The sequence below is a fragment of the Antechinus flavipes genome, chromosome 4 (assembly GCF_016432865.1).
Source record: "Antechinus flavipes isolate AdamAnt ecotype Samford, QLD, Australia chromosome 4, AdamAnt_v2, whole genome shotgun sequence".
Classification (NCBI taxonomy): domain Eukaryota; kingdom Metazoa; phylum Chordata; class Mammalia; order Dasyuromorphia; family Dasyuridae; genus Antechinus; species Antechinus flavipes.
In genome coordinates this window covers 419,374,987-419,390,414 of record NC_067401.1, presented here as the reverse complement: position 1 = coordinate 419,390,414, position 15,428 = coordinate 419,374,987, and the positions used below count along the sequence as shown (strand labels likewise).

At 37.2% G+C, this 15,428-nt stretch overlaps 1 protein-coding gene across 4 annotated transcripts in view; it reads right to left on the bottom strand.

Moving 5' to 3' along the window:
- Nucleotides 1-15,428, bottom strand: part of ASTN1 (astrotactin 1) — a 508,763-nt gene that overhangs the window by 67,741 nt on the left and 425,594 nt on the right. For all 4 annotated transcript variants that reach the window (XM_051998894.1, XM_051998895.1, XM_051998896.1 and 1 more), the window contains exon 16: nt 13,808-13,996. In XM_051998894.1, the coding sequence (XP_051854854.1) occupies nt 13,808-13,996 (189 nt within the window). The remainder of the gene's footprint in view (nt 1-13,807; nt 13,997-15,428) is intronic.

Here is a 15,428-nt window from a genome sequence, read left to right as displayed (position 1 = left end):
CCTACCCAACCCACATACTCATTATTACATGTATTTCCAGAGCATACATTAATTTCTGAATCTACAATCAGATATGGAAAGGAGTTATAAAGGAAGTAAAAGCCAAAGCCCTTGGCAGGAAGAGAGAAGCTTCTGAAAGTGGACACAGGGTAGACACAAATAATAGATAAAATTATAAATGATCAAAACATATACCTATCCACATGGCCAATTATGTCTGTAGTGAGCCGGATGAACAAAATTTCTTAGAGGGAACAAAGAAATCAGCTGGGCAGTGAGGACACAGAGAAAGAGTAACTTCATTAATTTAGACTGTACAATAATCAAAGCTATTGAAAATCTAAGAGAAAAATATGTGAGGCCAGACTACTGTTTACCACTTAATCCTTTCTTTGCTTCTTGTCTGTGTCATCCACACTTTACTTATAACAAAACACATTTTGGATCATGGGTTTGTCAAGAAGTTGAGCTGGGAAAGTATTTCTTTATATCTTCCCCCCCTTTTATCAATGATGCTGAAGTATTTGTAAAAAGCTCTTTCTGAACCAGCCTGGTTATTATGTTTGTTCTGTACAGGGGTTTTTTGTGGCAATAAACTCCAGCCAGTGAAATGCCCTCCTTCTCCAGCCTTCTTTTTGATTCCCAGCACGGTAAAGGTCCGACTTGAGCTCCTTCTTTCCTTTCTCATTAGTTTGGGTGTAAAGACTATTTGTGTGAAAACCCTCTGGAGTCCCCAAAGGGCAAGAACTCTATTCGGGCAAGTGCTACCCACTGTCCACACTCAATGGGAAGCTGCCATCACCGTGTACAATCCACAAAAGGGCATTTCTTAAAGCTGTGAAGAAAGGGCCTGCATCCTTCTGAGTACTCGTAAACCTGCCCACTAAAAGCAGCCTAAATCTTCCCACTCACAATTAACTCCTATACTGCCATTTTCTGCCTTTCCTTACAGGTTCCCTAGACTTATCTGCCAATTCCATCTAACAGTCTCTTTATCTTTACCAACTGGTCTTTACCAATAAGTGCTTCCTGACTCCTTTTAAAAGTATTCTGGGTATTGCTAGAAACATTTTAGAAAAGGCACATCTTAAATTCTCCAAAAATCTTTTGTTATTATAACATGTTATGGGTTAAAGCATAGTAGAAGAACATGTGTCCCTAACTTGGGGACTTTTTCACTTCTTTTTATACATTGTTTTGATTTGTCTCTAGTTCTAGGGCACAGCATTTTAGGAAAGGAAGGTGAAAAGAGGGGATAGAAGGAGCAAAGAGGAGGGGAGAGGAGAAAGGAAAAATCATAGATAAATAACATGGAGGAGAGAAGGATGGAAGGGAGAAAGATATAAAAGGTTAGGAGGAAAGGAGATAGAAAGAAAAGAAAGAAGAAAGAGAAAGGAAGAAAGAGAGTGAAATATAAGAGAGAGGAGAGAAAAAGGGAAGAAATTCAAATAAAGATAGGGAAAGGAAAGGAAAGGGTGGAGAATGAGAGAGGAGGAGGAGGAGAAATATGGGACAAAGGGAAGTAGAGAGACAAAGAAGGGAGGACAGGAAAGTCTAAGAAGGACAGGCAAATGTACTTGTTCTTATCTTCCTTACAAATCAGAAAGCACAGAACAGTCAGTCCAGTGGCAAGACTCTGAACAAACAATTGCATTTACATTTTGAATCCTGTCAATGTTCTATTTCTATATTTCACTGTCTGCTTATACTATTGTAAGCTAGACCAAGAACTTTGGATGCTTCCCAGATTCTTTTTTCACCCTACTCAATGGCCTCCTCACTGATGAAAAGTTCTGTACTAGCCAGATGATGCTATCAAAAATGACTCTAAACTAATCTTGTCAACCACCAAGGAGGAATGGTATTGGGATGAATTCTGCCCAGCCACAGAAGCAAACAGACCATTCTTTTATTCCCAATATATTGAACAGCGAAGCAGGGGAAAGAACATATCCCATTCAGAATGTATAATTCTTTATCACCACTTTCCAAAGACCCAGCTACTTTTTAAATGTCTCACTTTTGAAGCCAATATAATCTTTCTACCTTGTCAAGTTATGGGATGGGAAAAGAACAAGAATTAATGCATATACTTTTTTCCCTTCCCAAGACAAAGTTAGAATACCTTTTCACAATCAGTCATGGAAATGGGAATGATTTACTCTGAGAGCCATGACCATTGAACTGTTTCATCATATAAGGAATAATTATATATAAAAATACAATTGTTTGTATTTTTAGAAATACAAATTTGGAAGGCAGGCCTTGGAATTTCAGTAACTCTGACAATGACTGTAACACAAGACTATTCTGACCTTGTTGCCTTTAAGTTCCTTTTCTTTTCTTTCTCTTTCTTTCTTTCTTTCTTTCTTTCTTTCTTTCTTTCTTTCTTTCTTTCTTTCTTTCTTTCTTTCTTTCTTTCTTTTCTTTCCTTCCTTCCTTCCTTCCTTCCTTTTCTTTTTTGAGGTAATTGGGGTTAAGTGGCTTGCCCAGGGTCACAGAGCCAGGAAGTGTTAAGTGTCTGAGACCAGATTTGAACTTAGGTCCTCCTAACTTCAGGGCTGGTGCTCTATCCACTGTGCCACCTAGCTGCCCCTTCTTTTTTTTGTTTTTTTTTTTAATGAATTTTATTGATTTTTTGTATTCCATGTATCCCTTTTTTCCCTCCTCAATAGCCATCCCTTATTACAAATAGTACAAATCCCTTTTATCTTTATTAAAAGAATCACAGTCTCAGATAGTTGTAATGAATTTCAGCAATCATCTGGACTAATCCATGTCCAACAAATATTTGCCACCAAAACATAACCACAAATGGCCATTGAGCCATAGTCTGAAGATCTCCAATGTTGGAAGATGGGTAGACTCACCCTTATACTCTTAAGATGGCTCTTTTCACTCTTGCACAGTTCTAGTCATCAGGGAATATTTTCCCCTTTGGCAACAAGGTTATTGTAGGTTTTCAAATAACTCTTAATTTATATACTATTAATAGCTAGACAGAAGTCTGAGGGTCTTCCGGGTTGGTGCTTTGTCTTGAGCAACTTGTTTTAAGTTTTGTCTCCACAAGAAGTGGAGAGTCTTCTACATTTGAAGTAGAAGCAGGGGCCTAACATGGATTATGCAGGTACTGTTTCCTGTTGGGCCCATGGAGAATGAGATAAGATGGGGGGAAAGGGTTTAATAACTTATCCCTTATTCTCTCTCCCTCACTTGTTCCTTTCAATGACTGCTTAGATGTTGAATTTATCTTAACAGATAGTTTGCCTGGTTCAAGCTCTCTACCAAATTTTTATACCTTCTTAAACAAAGTGTTTTGTGTTTTCTTTTACTGCCAAATACATTTTCAGCAATATTTCAAAGTGTCAAATGAAACTTTTTTCTGAAAAAAGAGGAATATATTGTCACTTAGATTAAAATGGTACCCAATCTGATGGTTTTAAGAGCATTAATTTTCACTATTGATATTTGGTTTTATTTTGAAGCTTAATTCAGGTCAATTCCTCTATATAGTAGATAAATCATTTAGATTCCACTGTATGTGGTCATTCAAGCTTCGTTGTTTCTGACACCAGGGGGATGAAAAGTATAGAGTAACCAGAAATAGAAAGGTGGCCAGACACATAACAATTAGTCCAAGTTATCTTTCCTGTTTTTCAGTAGTGACCCCCTATGGGTTGCTTTGGTTCTATACTGAGACAGAGAGAGAAAGAGAGAGAGAGAGAGAGAGAGAGAGAGAGAGAGAGAGAGAGAGAGAGAGAGAGCGAGCATTAAGAGACAGAGACATAGATGGAGACAAAGACACAGATAGAAAGACATGAGAAAGGGAGACATACAGAAAAATATCTTTCTGAGACACACAGAGAGACAGAGAGAAAGACAGATGCAGACAGACATAAAGAAAGAAAGACAGAGAAGCAAAAAAAAAAACAGAAAGAGACAGAAACCCAGAGAGAGAGTTGAGACAGAAAATAGAGAGATATAGAGTCAGAGAAAGAAAGAGAGAAAGAAAGAAAAAGAAAGAAAAGAGAGAGAGAGAAGACAGAAGGGAGAGAGATATAAAAGGAAGAGGAGAAGTAAAAAGAGAGAGGAGACAGGTCTTATTTTATTTGTCTTGAAATAGTTGGCATGGGAAAAGTGACAAAAAAGGAAAGTATTTGCTCTGAGCCAGAGTGAAGCTAATTGATACCCAAATTATTGGGAGGATGCTCATAAATGTGAAATATATCAAGTAATTTGTCGAATATCTGACCATACATTCTCTTTACATTTTTCTTTTTCTTTCTTTTTTTTTTTGTGGTGACAGTGTATAGAACATTTGATAGACAGGATGTCTAGAATGGAGAGAATAAAAAAGGATAACTATATTCAAAATGGCATGAGAAGTATCATGTTGATAAACTGTCATCTCCTATTAGAAAATTGATTGATGGGGAATAAAAGATGGGCTAGGATTGTTGAAAGTAAAAATAAACTTCATTAGTTCATACAACAAATATTTCTTTGAGAATTTCTTATATATAATACACTCTGAGAACTTGAAGATTTCCTTAAGAAAAGTTTGCTTCCTTAAGAAACTTGAGTCTTTTCTCTTTGTTTATAGGGGTATAATAAAAATCTACCCCATCTAATCATAAATAAAAAAATATTATGTAGGAATAGTTGTAATGTGGCATAGCAGAAAGTATTCTGGACCCTAGTTGTGAAATTGCAAGTTCAAATCCTGTCTCAAAAAATTATCTCTGTGACCCTCAGCTAGTTATGTCATCTCTCTGACTCTCAGCTTCCTTATCTATAAAAAGGATTTGTGACTGGACTCTTTTTAATCTATAAAAGAGGACTTCTCAGGGACCATCCTCCTCCTGGAAGGATGAAACCTTCTGTGTCAATTACAGCCTTCAGAGAATTGCTTAGATCACTGAGAACTTGAGAGCTTCCCAGATTAGCATAGACAGGTTAACATATTGCTTATTTTGAAGCCAATTCTCTGACCACTAAACAAGATTGCCTCTTAACTTATACTCTTTCTGTGTTTCAGTGAAAATAATAGCTAATATGCGTATAACACTTTTAGTTATACTAATAGTATCTTATTACATCTTCTGAATAATCCTGGGAGGAATGTGCTGTTATAATCCCCATTTTACAGTTCAGGATATTGAGGCAAACAGGGTTAAGTGACTTGCCCAGGGTCACACAAATTGAAAGTACCGGATGCCTCATTTTAACTTAAGACTTCCAGACTCCAACTGAAGCACACTATTCATTTTGCCATCAAGCTCCTGGGGCTTCCCTCCAGGTTAGCTTGGGTGCCGTAATTAAACACACAAAAATACACATTCAGAAACATTTGGATAAATGATAGTGTTTACTTTACAAGGTGTTTGCTAGAGTCAAATAAGATAATGTGTGTAATGTGCTTTGTAAACCTTACATAAATGCAACTTATTAACAAATAAATGTTTAAAATGAGTGATCAGGCAAATGTAAGCAAGGTGCAGTGGAGAGTGTATTAAGCTTGTGATCAAGAAGAGCAGGGTTCAAATCCTCTATTCCTAGCCTCTGGGACATCATTTAACATCCAGGCTCCTCCAGGCAGATGCTTAAGATTTAATATCTAAGTCAAAGATTGCTGAAATCTGCTTTTGACTGATGGCATTTCTGAATTGGGAATTTTTCATAGTAAGGAAATCACAAATCCTTTCTAGAGTCTCACAGCATTATAAATTGGTTATCCTATTATTATAACATTATTGTCAAATAATATTGGCTGGGACTTTGCAAGATTGGCAGGCACCTGCTGCCTTTGAAAATAGCACTCACCTTTCAAAATCAGGCCACCATAAAAAAATGATCCCATCATCGAAAAAGTTCTGCAATCTTAGTAACCACTCTTGTTTGAACTTGGGTTATTAATAGGGCTAGGGACCAACTGCTGTGGCAACAAGAAAAGAAATGTATGCATCTGTATGCAGGCCATGGTACATAGGGGGTTCAGGGCTTTGAAACAGAGGGGAAAAGGGATGCTGATACATCTGGACTCTTTCATGAGACTTTTCTTCTGATGATGAGCCTGACAGCTTCTTTGCACTTAAAAGGCAATAACACCCAGGCTGCTTATCAAAAAGCTCCCCCCCACCCCCACTAGCAAGAGCTCATTCCAGGAGTAGGGAGGGGTGAATTTTTTGCTGTGGAAGAAACCAGAATCTCACAATATGTGGGAGGAAAAGTGGTGATTCATTCTTGGTCACATTTCAGGCACCTGTTGGTATAGCACTTTGTAAACCCTAAAGCACTATGCAAGAGCGAAATATTCTTATTTATTATTATTGTTCAAAGGAATGCAAACTGAGGTTAAAGATTACTGACATTCAATGTCAGCCAACGAGGAATGGGACTGTGACTGCCATCTTGGCTTTGGGTCTTGGTCATGAGATATTAAGCAAGTTTATTAACTTCCTTCAGCCTCCTCCAGTAAAAAAAAGAAATTGGACTAGATGGAGGATCCTTTATCTTTTGGAATGTCTTAAACCCTTTGCCTCTCTGTTCTGTTCTTCCCCCTTTGTATCTGAATCTGTGTCACTCTGTCTTTATCTGTCTGTCTGTCTCTCTTTCTCTCTCTCTTTTCTATTTCTCTGTTTCTCTGTCTCTGTCTCTTTCTGTTTGTGGGTCCCTTTTTATTTTTCATTTTTAAACTACAATTGAAGAAAATGAAATGAAAAAAGTTCACTTAGAAGTTTATGAAAATAAAGATTTTTTTTTCCATCCAAGTTCATCAATCCCCTATAATGTATCTATGAATCCTTCATTAGAAATTCTTGGAAGAGATGACCTCCAAATTCTTCCAAATATTAAGTCTCCTGACCCAAGAGGCCATAACTAATGGGAAGGGGTAGAAGTACCAAAGAGACACATTTAGATTTGATGTCAGAAGCAAATAAACTTTTAGCAAGAGACGCTATCCAAAAGTATGATTGGTTAAGCAGTAGAATGGTGGTTTCTTCCTCACTGGAGGTCCCACTGGATGATCACTTGGGAAAGAAATTCTCTTTTGGGTATAGGCTGTTCTAAATAACTGCTGAAGTGTCTTTTAGCTCTGAAATCCTGTGATTCTATATTCTACTAGTGTCAAGTTTCACTGAAATCCACTTAAAAATAGAGACGATCTTCCACTTGGAATGCCTCACCTACACAGATGAGTATTACTACAAAGCCTTTACAATATGATCCAGGCAACAACAATAAACATAAAGGGGGGACTTGCTTTTGAGAGCTTTTTTATGGGCACCTGGACATATTTAAAGAAAATGAGTGGGAGAAAGACGTTTCTACTGTTTCAGAGTGCTCTGTGCAGAAAAGGAAATTGCTGTGGGAGAAGAAATGCCTCATCCCACCCTAATTTTAATTCTGAGGAGAAATTTTGCCCCTAACTTCAGGGATTTTAAAGTGTTCATTTGTTAGCCATCAATCAAATATTTGTCAAGTACCTATTATGTACAGGTAGGTCATAGGCACACACACACACACTACATATATACATTATAAAATCTGGAGAGATTCATATGTCTGAGATTATTATGTCTGAGGTATATTCTAAGTGTAGGAAGGTATGGTGATATAAAGGTTAGTCCAACTAATGGGCAAAGTTGCACTGGGAAGGGTAGTAGACTGCTTCCTCAGTCTGGCTTGATAACTAAGATTAAAGAGGGAAAATGGTATTCAGGAAATGGGGATTTGGGGGTGGCAGCCTAGGAGAAAATCTGCTTTGTGACAACTTGAGCTGGTAGAGGAGTGGAGGAAGATATGTAGATATTCGTTGTGGCTAGGAAATGCATCCCCTGGAAACAAAGCAGGGTCATCCTCTATATTTTGGGGTCCTAGTTTAAAGTCTCAGTTGTCCCAAGCTAGCTACCACTCACTCCGTAAGACATGATCTCTATTTCAAACAGCCAAAGATCTAGCTGAGAGGCCAAAATTAAAGACTTAAACAATCGGAGAATAGACCAACATATAATTAATGGTTAAATTTTATGGTGCACACTATAAATGACTATAGTTATGTGAAAGTGTCTTCAATCTTGCTTTCCAGAGTTGTCCCATTAGCTTAAATTCCTTTCTGTTTAAGATGTCAAACAACACAGAATCAATAGCCTCTAGGAAAATGGGCTTCTTTTGACTACAGATAAATGCAATCTGGGTAGGGTCTGCCTGGAATAGCAAGATGAAGACACTGCTGACTGTACTTTAAGGAATGGGAAAAAAAAATCTGCTTATCAGCTTTAGCCTTGATCATTGGCATTTCTCCAACTCCTTCTCCTGCCTTGGGGAGGGGGAAGCAGAAGGCACTTCGATTCTGCACACAAGCTTTTTTTTTTTTTTTTTTTTTTTTTTGTGGACTTCCTTAATGATTCATAGTTCAATCAGAGAAAGATCCTGGTCTGAAATGAAACATAAATGCTGTGCATATTTCATCAAGGTGAATATTTCTCCCAGTCTGCCCAAACATCTCAGGAGAAAGTTCATGGTACCATGACTTCTCACAGGGAGATGCCATGACTTTGTTTAACCAATGGAAATGATGAAGAAGAGTCAGGAAGGAACTATCTGACCATCAACTTTCTTGGATGATTTTCTTCTTCTACTATACACAGCAGCACTACCCAGCACTCAAAGTTCCCAGAGTGACCGCACCATGACCAGAGCCCAAATACAGCACAAAAACCCAGAAAGCTTTGAGTGAGAGGGAGTAGATCTCTAATTAGCTATTTTCTGTTTCCCAGAGCTACAAAGCACAGGGGATAGAATTTGGACTTAGAATCAAGAACTGAGTTTGAATCTTGCCTTGGTCACTAATGGTATGATGCTAGGTAAGTCACTTAACTTCTGTCTGAATTGTAATATGGACAGATAATAATAATAATATCTACCTTATGATGTTGTTTTGGTGAAGACAGAAAGATGGTCTACCTAGAACACTTTGCAAATTTTAATGTGCTGTATAAATTCTGGCTATTGTTGTTGTTGTTGTTGTTGTTGTTGTTGTTGTTGTTGTTGTTGTTGTTGTTATTAACACTACCTATTTTTCTGGAACAGCTATGACATGGAATCTACATATGTTTCCTTGCTGGGCTTCATTAACCACTTACTGTGATTTGGCATCTCATATGGACTCAGAGTAACAAATAATCAGAAATTTAAACATTTCAAGGGAAGTTAGGGTGCATCTAATACAAAACTCTGCTCAAGAGACACCTCTGTAATTTTATCAACAGTTTCTTTTGTCTCATTTTGTTCCAATTCCACAGATTGACCACATATAGATTGTTATTCTTTTTTTTTTTTTTAGTTCTTATGTTAATATGTGTTTAATTGTGTTGAATTGAATTGAATCCATAATGGCATCATATTCTTGGATATTTTGTAATTTCCTGAAAATTTTCTCCCTAGACACACAGAACCCATTATTCCCAGACACTCAGCACTATCTCAGATTTCCTTACCTCTATTGAGGCAACTAGCTGCCCTACATAGATCTCTAAAGATGTTGAGAAGGCGGGAATTAGAGTTAAAAGAATATTCAAATCTCATCTTGGAACCTTATTCCCTGTGACTCTAGGAAAGTCACATAAACTTTCTGTTCCTCAGTTTCACCATCTGTAAAACTGAATGTTGGATCAGGTAGTTTTCATTTCTAAAATGTTGTTCTATTATTCTCCCTTGATCTTCACAGTAACCTTATAAAGCAAGTACTACAAGTAAATCCTATTTTACCAGGAGATTAAACTGAAGGTCACAGAAGTGACATGATTTGCCTATGGTCACATAAATAGGAAAGATCAGAGATGGTATTTAGACTCAGTTGTCACTTGACTATATAGCCTATATACTTACCAAGACATTGTCCTAATGATGGTCATTTAACCAGTGGAGAACAAAATATACTGAGGTTGTCTATTATACATTCTATATTCATAAAACCAATACTTTTTGTCTTCTAGCTACCCTAGCTTCCTTCAACTACTAGCTAAAATCTCACCTTCCACAAGAAGCCTTTCCTAGCTCCTCTTAATTCTATTGCCTTCACTCTATTAATTATCTCCAGTTTATCATATACATAATCTGTTTCTACATAGTTGGTCCCTCATTAGACTGTGGACACCTTAAAAAGAGAGATTATCTTTTGTCTTTCTCTTCACCCCCAGCATTTAGAACAAAGCGTGGCACATGGTAGGTACTTAATAAATATTTACTAATATTTAATATTACTAATATTTAATTTATGTTTAACAAACTGACTCATTAGAATAAATGGAGCCATAGTCACAAAGAAAGAAGAGGAGGGAAATATGTGTTCCCAGCTTTCCTGATGAACTGAAACCAGACATAGCAACACCTCTGAATCAGTTCAGCAGATACAAGTAGAAAGCCAAACCAGAGGGAGATGTTAGTCTTTTATGGCTTTCAAGTAATATACATCCAGTGATTTACACCAATAGTAAAATGAGAAAGGAAAATAGCAGAAGTGTTACTAGAGTAACAATAAACAGAGTTATTGGGAAGGAACAGAAAAGATATCCCGAATTAAATTTCTGAAAAACAATAGTAAAGAAATAGGAAAATGAACATGTAGAGGTCAGGTAGAGAATCAAGTTATTGGAAACCAAGGTTCAACCTCATGGAAATGTTTCTCCCTAGGGTGAAGAGCTTACAGTGCCCTGTTTGTCTCTTTTGAAGTGAGAGGCTCCACAGAGATAGAGTGATCTCGGACACATCAAAGTAAAGGGGAAATAACACTGCTTTTGTTGCTTAGAACTTAAGGAAGACACAATGAAAGAAGATAAATGTCAACATTAGTGTCATAGGAACCTTTTCATTCTTCTCTTAGACTTGGGAACTTTATGATTCCGTGTGTGTGTGTGTGTGTGTGTGTGTGTGTGTGTGTGATGTCTTTGTGAATTTTGTGCTTCTGTGAAACACCACAGGCTGACCTCTGAAGCTCTCATCTAAAATATTCATCTCTGAAGATTCATTAACTCACCCATACAAATCCAGTAAACTCCCTTCCTCTCCCCCAGGATACCATATTGGAAGGATGAAAAGAATAATCCTGGAGAAGAGAACATGAGTTCAATTCCCTCCTCATATACTTGTTATTGGGGTGACCGTGGGCAAAGCATCTCACCACTTAGAGGCTCAGTGTTCTTATCTGTAAAATACTAGACTAGATGGTCTCTGGTAACTCTTTCAATTCTTAAACTTATCAATCAAACCTTGGTTGAGGGAGTCACTGGAAATACTTGAGGAGAGGAAGAAAAATTTGGGAAAGAACATTGACTCCCTAGTCACAGAACTTAGATTCAAATCTTATATCTAGCACTTAATACCTGTGTGATCTTGGACATGGACTTAACCTTATTGGGAATCAATCCTTTAATATTCAAGCTCTAGATTTAAATTCTCATGAGCCTTCTTTGCAAAGGTGACAGACTATGGTTCTGGAATATTGCCTATACTGTCAGATTCAGTTGATGCACTGGTTGATTTTAGTGAACTGCTTTTTTGTCTTTTTGAAATTTCTTTCTTATAAGTGATACCCTATTTTTTTTTTTTTTTTGAGGCAGCTGGAATGCAGTGACCAGGGTCACACAGCTACTAAGTATTTGAGGTCATATTTGAATTCAGAGCCTTTTGACTTCAGGGCCAATGCTTTATCCATTGTACTATCTAGCTGCCATTCCCTTCTTTTTCTTTATGACAAAATATAACTCTGATGCTCTTAGGGAGTTGGGGTGGAAAAACCTGGCCCAGATAATCTACAAAGGCTTAGAAAATGAGAATAGTCTTGGAGTAGGGAGGAGTTCCAGTGCCCTAGAGATTCTTTTTGGGGAGAAGTATAGGAAAAGAATTGGGGGTAAAGGAAAGAGGTGTGGCTCGAGATGAGTAGGAGGAAATATTGCATATTCTAAAAGATACTTGCATATACTGCCAGATTCAGTTAATTCATTGGTTGATTTTGCTGAACTGCTCTTTTTGTCTTTCTTTTAAAAAATTCTTTCTTACAAGTGATACCTTGCTGGGTAAGGGAAAAGGGAAGGATATATTTGGAAATCCAGGTGATATAAAATCAAAAGACATCACTAGAAGCATCTTAAAAGATTAAATCATAGAACAATTTCAAAAGTAGGCCCTTAGTGAAAAAAAAGTCTCAGACAAGAAGAGCACTTTGAGTGAGACCTAACAATAGTACAACATACAACACAGAATTTTCTATCACCTTTAAGTCCAATTTAGGTTATGGAATCCCTTGCTCAGGGGAAAAGAAAAAAAAAAAAGTAGCTTCCAGCCCTATTTGCAGAAGTTTTTATTTTCCCTGGAAATCACAAGACAGTGGTAACTCTGGGAAAAGGGAACATTCATGAGCAAATAAATGTTATTCCTTTAAACTAACTTGAAGATCATTATATGTACATGTGGAGATTTTGCTGGTCTGAACTAGCCTCGTCTATTTGATATATCCAATTGAACTCACTTTTCTTGAGGCAAACTATAGCCATGATGTTTTTATACCTGAGGGGTTTTGTTGTATAGAGAAGGGATGCTATTGGATCAGTTGAGGTAAGAAGTGACTAGTCTGTGGTCTAGGAACTTGACTATGGAAGCTGGAATTGCTATATAAAGGATCTACTGATATGGGCCAAGGGTTGATAGTTCACCTCTGCTAGAAGGCAGGGTAAACTCTCAAGTCATAAACACTCTTTGATGAATCACAAAAGCTATCTAGCCATTTTAAAAGTAGTTCCAGGAAAACAAAAACAAGGCAGGAAAGAGGGTGTGGAATCCTAGCTCTCAGAACACATTCTCATAACTCCACATCAAAGGACACAGTAATCCCTTAATTGTAATCCTTTTGATTCCCGATTGTCTGTCTTTGGTCAGTAAAAGGCCACATATTTACTAGATTGGTTCAAGGAACATATGTGTTAAATTTTGGGGCCCTCTAAATTTCAATGCCCTGGGGCAAATCACTAAAGATTCCCCCATTGTTAAGTTTCTGTGCAGCATATGAGAGTTTATTCTAATTGTAAAAGAATTTCTTAATTTCCAAAAGGATTTGCTTTTTTATTTTTTTTACTGTTTATAAATGATTTATTACATGACAGAAAGGCTGACCAAATGCAATAGCCATGACTAATTAAAGATCAAACAGAAGTGAAGGCAAAGTACTTCTGAAATTATTCTTTAAGTCAATGGGAAAAAAGATTGATTATAAAATATTGCTTTTTGACCTTAACAATGAGAGGCAGTATGGGGTAGTTTATCTTGGAGCCAGGAAGCCCTGGGTTAAGTTCTTGCCTCTTACACTTGCATAGAGTGCAAGACTCTAAGATTATATATAATAGAAAATTAACATTAATTGACCTTGATAGAGGGATTTTCATCATCTGGGAATTCTTTATATTAATGAAATCATAGGTACCCTACCTATCTTATATATGTTCAAATGGGTCTCTTTCATTGGAATAAAGCTTCTTGAGGACAGAGAGTCTTTCACTTTTGTCTTTATTAGCACATATTGCAGTCCTTGTCACAGGACCATTTATATATGGTTTTTTAATTAACTCATTGAATCTAAATTTCTTTCCTATGAAGGAAATTATAGTAACACCTATGCCCTTGAAATGTAAGGGAGAGCACAGTTCCTTAAGGTGAATCACACCATTTTTTTTTTTTTTTTTTGTCATTAGACTTAACCAGGTTGAATATACTAGAAGAGCAAACAAGGCCAGCTGATAGGCAGGCCCCCTACCTTTACTGATGTCCTCATACTCAAGCCAGAGCCGCCGCTGAACCTGTTTATTTGGATACCAGATGGAGCAGGACTCTTCAAAGCCATATACAGCCTCCTGGATGTAATGATTGCCAAACTGGTCAAGTAACGCTACAAAATCTCCCCGAGAGGTAGCTCCATCCAGAGAATGGAGGGCATTGCTGAGAGCTGTCAAGGAGGAGAGAACCATGGTTGAATGGTTCAAAAACATCAGAAGAAGAGAAGATGGTATTTCCCCATCTTTCCCCTCTTGGAAGACTAGTTCTCTCTAGGTTCCAAGCTCTTTAATCTTCATTATTCTTTTCAATTAGAAAGTACATTATTGCAACTTCTTATAAGTAGAGATGTCTCATCTTTGGACTATTTTTATCCCTCTTTTTCTATGATTCCTCTTTGTCCTACACGGGCACATGAAAGCAGAGTGACTTTTGGAGTAACACAAAGGAAATGCTCTGCCTTGCCACCTGTTGACCAAGTAGTTTCTTGTGTCATTCTCTGGCTAAAGGCCTGATATTCAGAGTTATGCTCAGCAGCAGGAAGCTGGCAGAGGAGCAGGGCAGTCTCTCTTGCCAGATTGGTCCAAAATGAAGCACAGCCAATCTATTTCTAGATGTTTTCAGCTGCCACAAAAGGCCCTGTACTTCTTATCAGTAATAGCCATGTTCTAGTCCTTTTTGGCCAAATAATTCCTTGGGCACTGAGCAAAATTTCAAGGACCTTCTGCCAATGTTTGAACACAAGTTTTTTGGCTTTGTTCTCCCAGATTAGAAATTCTTGACTCTCTTTACTATCTTTTTTCTCCTTCCACAAATGCACAGGGATGAGGACATTTTCCTTTCAAATCCCCCCTCTATTCCTTACAATGTAATTCTCGCATTCAGTCTCTCCATCTTTACCCTATCCATTCATTGTTTCTTTCTGGTGATCTCTGTAAGCAGCACAGAGAAATCACAGGAAATACATTAGGAATTTAATTCTGTATTTTCTCATTTGGAATGAAAAGGACTCATGGAATTAAAGAATTTGGATAGACCTTCAAAATCCTAATCACTACCTAAATCATAAATTTTCTGGTACAGTGGAGAAGAGCACTGGATTGGAAGACTTGAGCTTAGATTTTGCCTTTAAACTTATTACCACCATAACCTCTGTGCGCCTTTATTTCCTCATCTCTAAAATAAATAATTTAGACTAGATGACCTTTTTAGTTTCTATCAATCTCTGACACTGATAGGCACTACTTCTGTTTGAAAATATTCAGTGATAGGAGAGGTCATTGCATTTAAAATCAGTCCATGTTTTTTAGAAAGTTCTAATTTTTAGAATTCTTTTCCCCATACAAAGTTGAAATCTTTCTTTGTGTAACTTCTGCACTGGTCACACTTCTGTTCCCCTTGGTCATGCAGAATAAGTCATGATGTCATAATTCATTTGGGAAAACATCTACCTATTTCTAAATTGCAATATAGGACTTATTCAAGAGTTCATTTGCCTCTCTAATGAATCTTCTATTGTACCTTTGCTGAATCTTTTTTCATTTTCTTACCTCCTTAAACTAAGCATTTCCTAATGCTTTGTTTTTTGCCCTTTTTTTCTATTT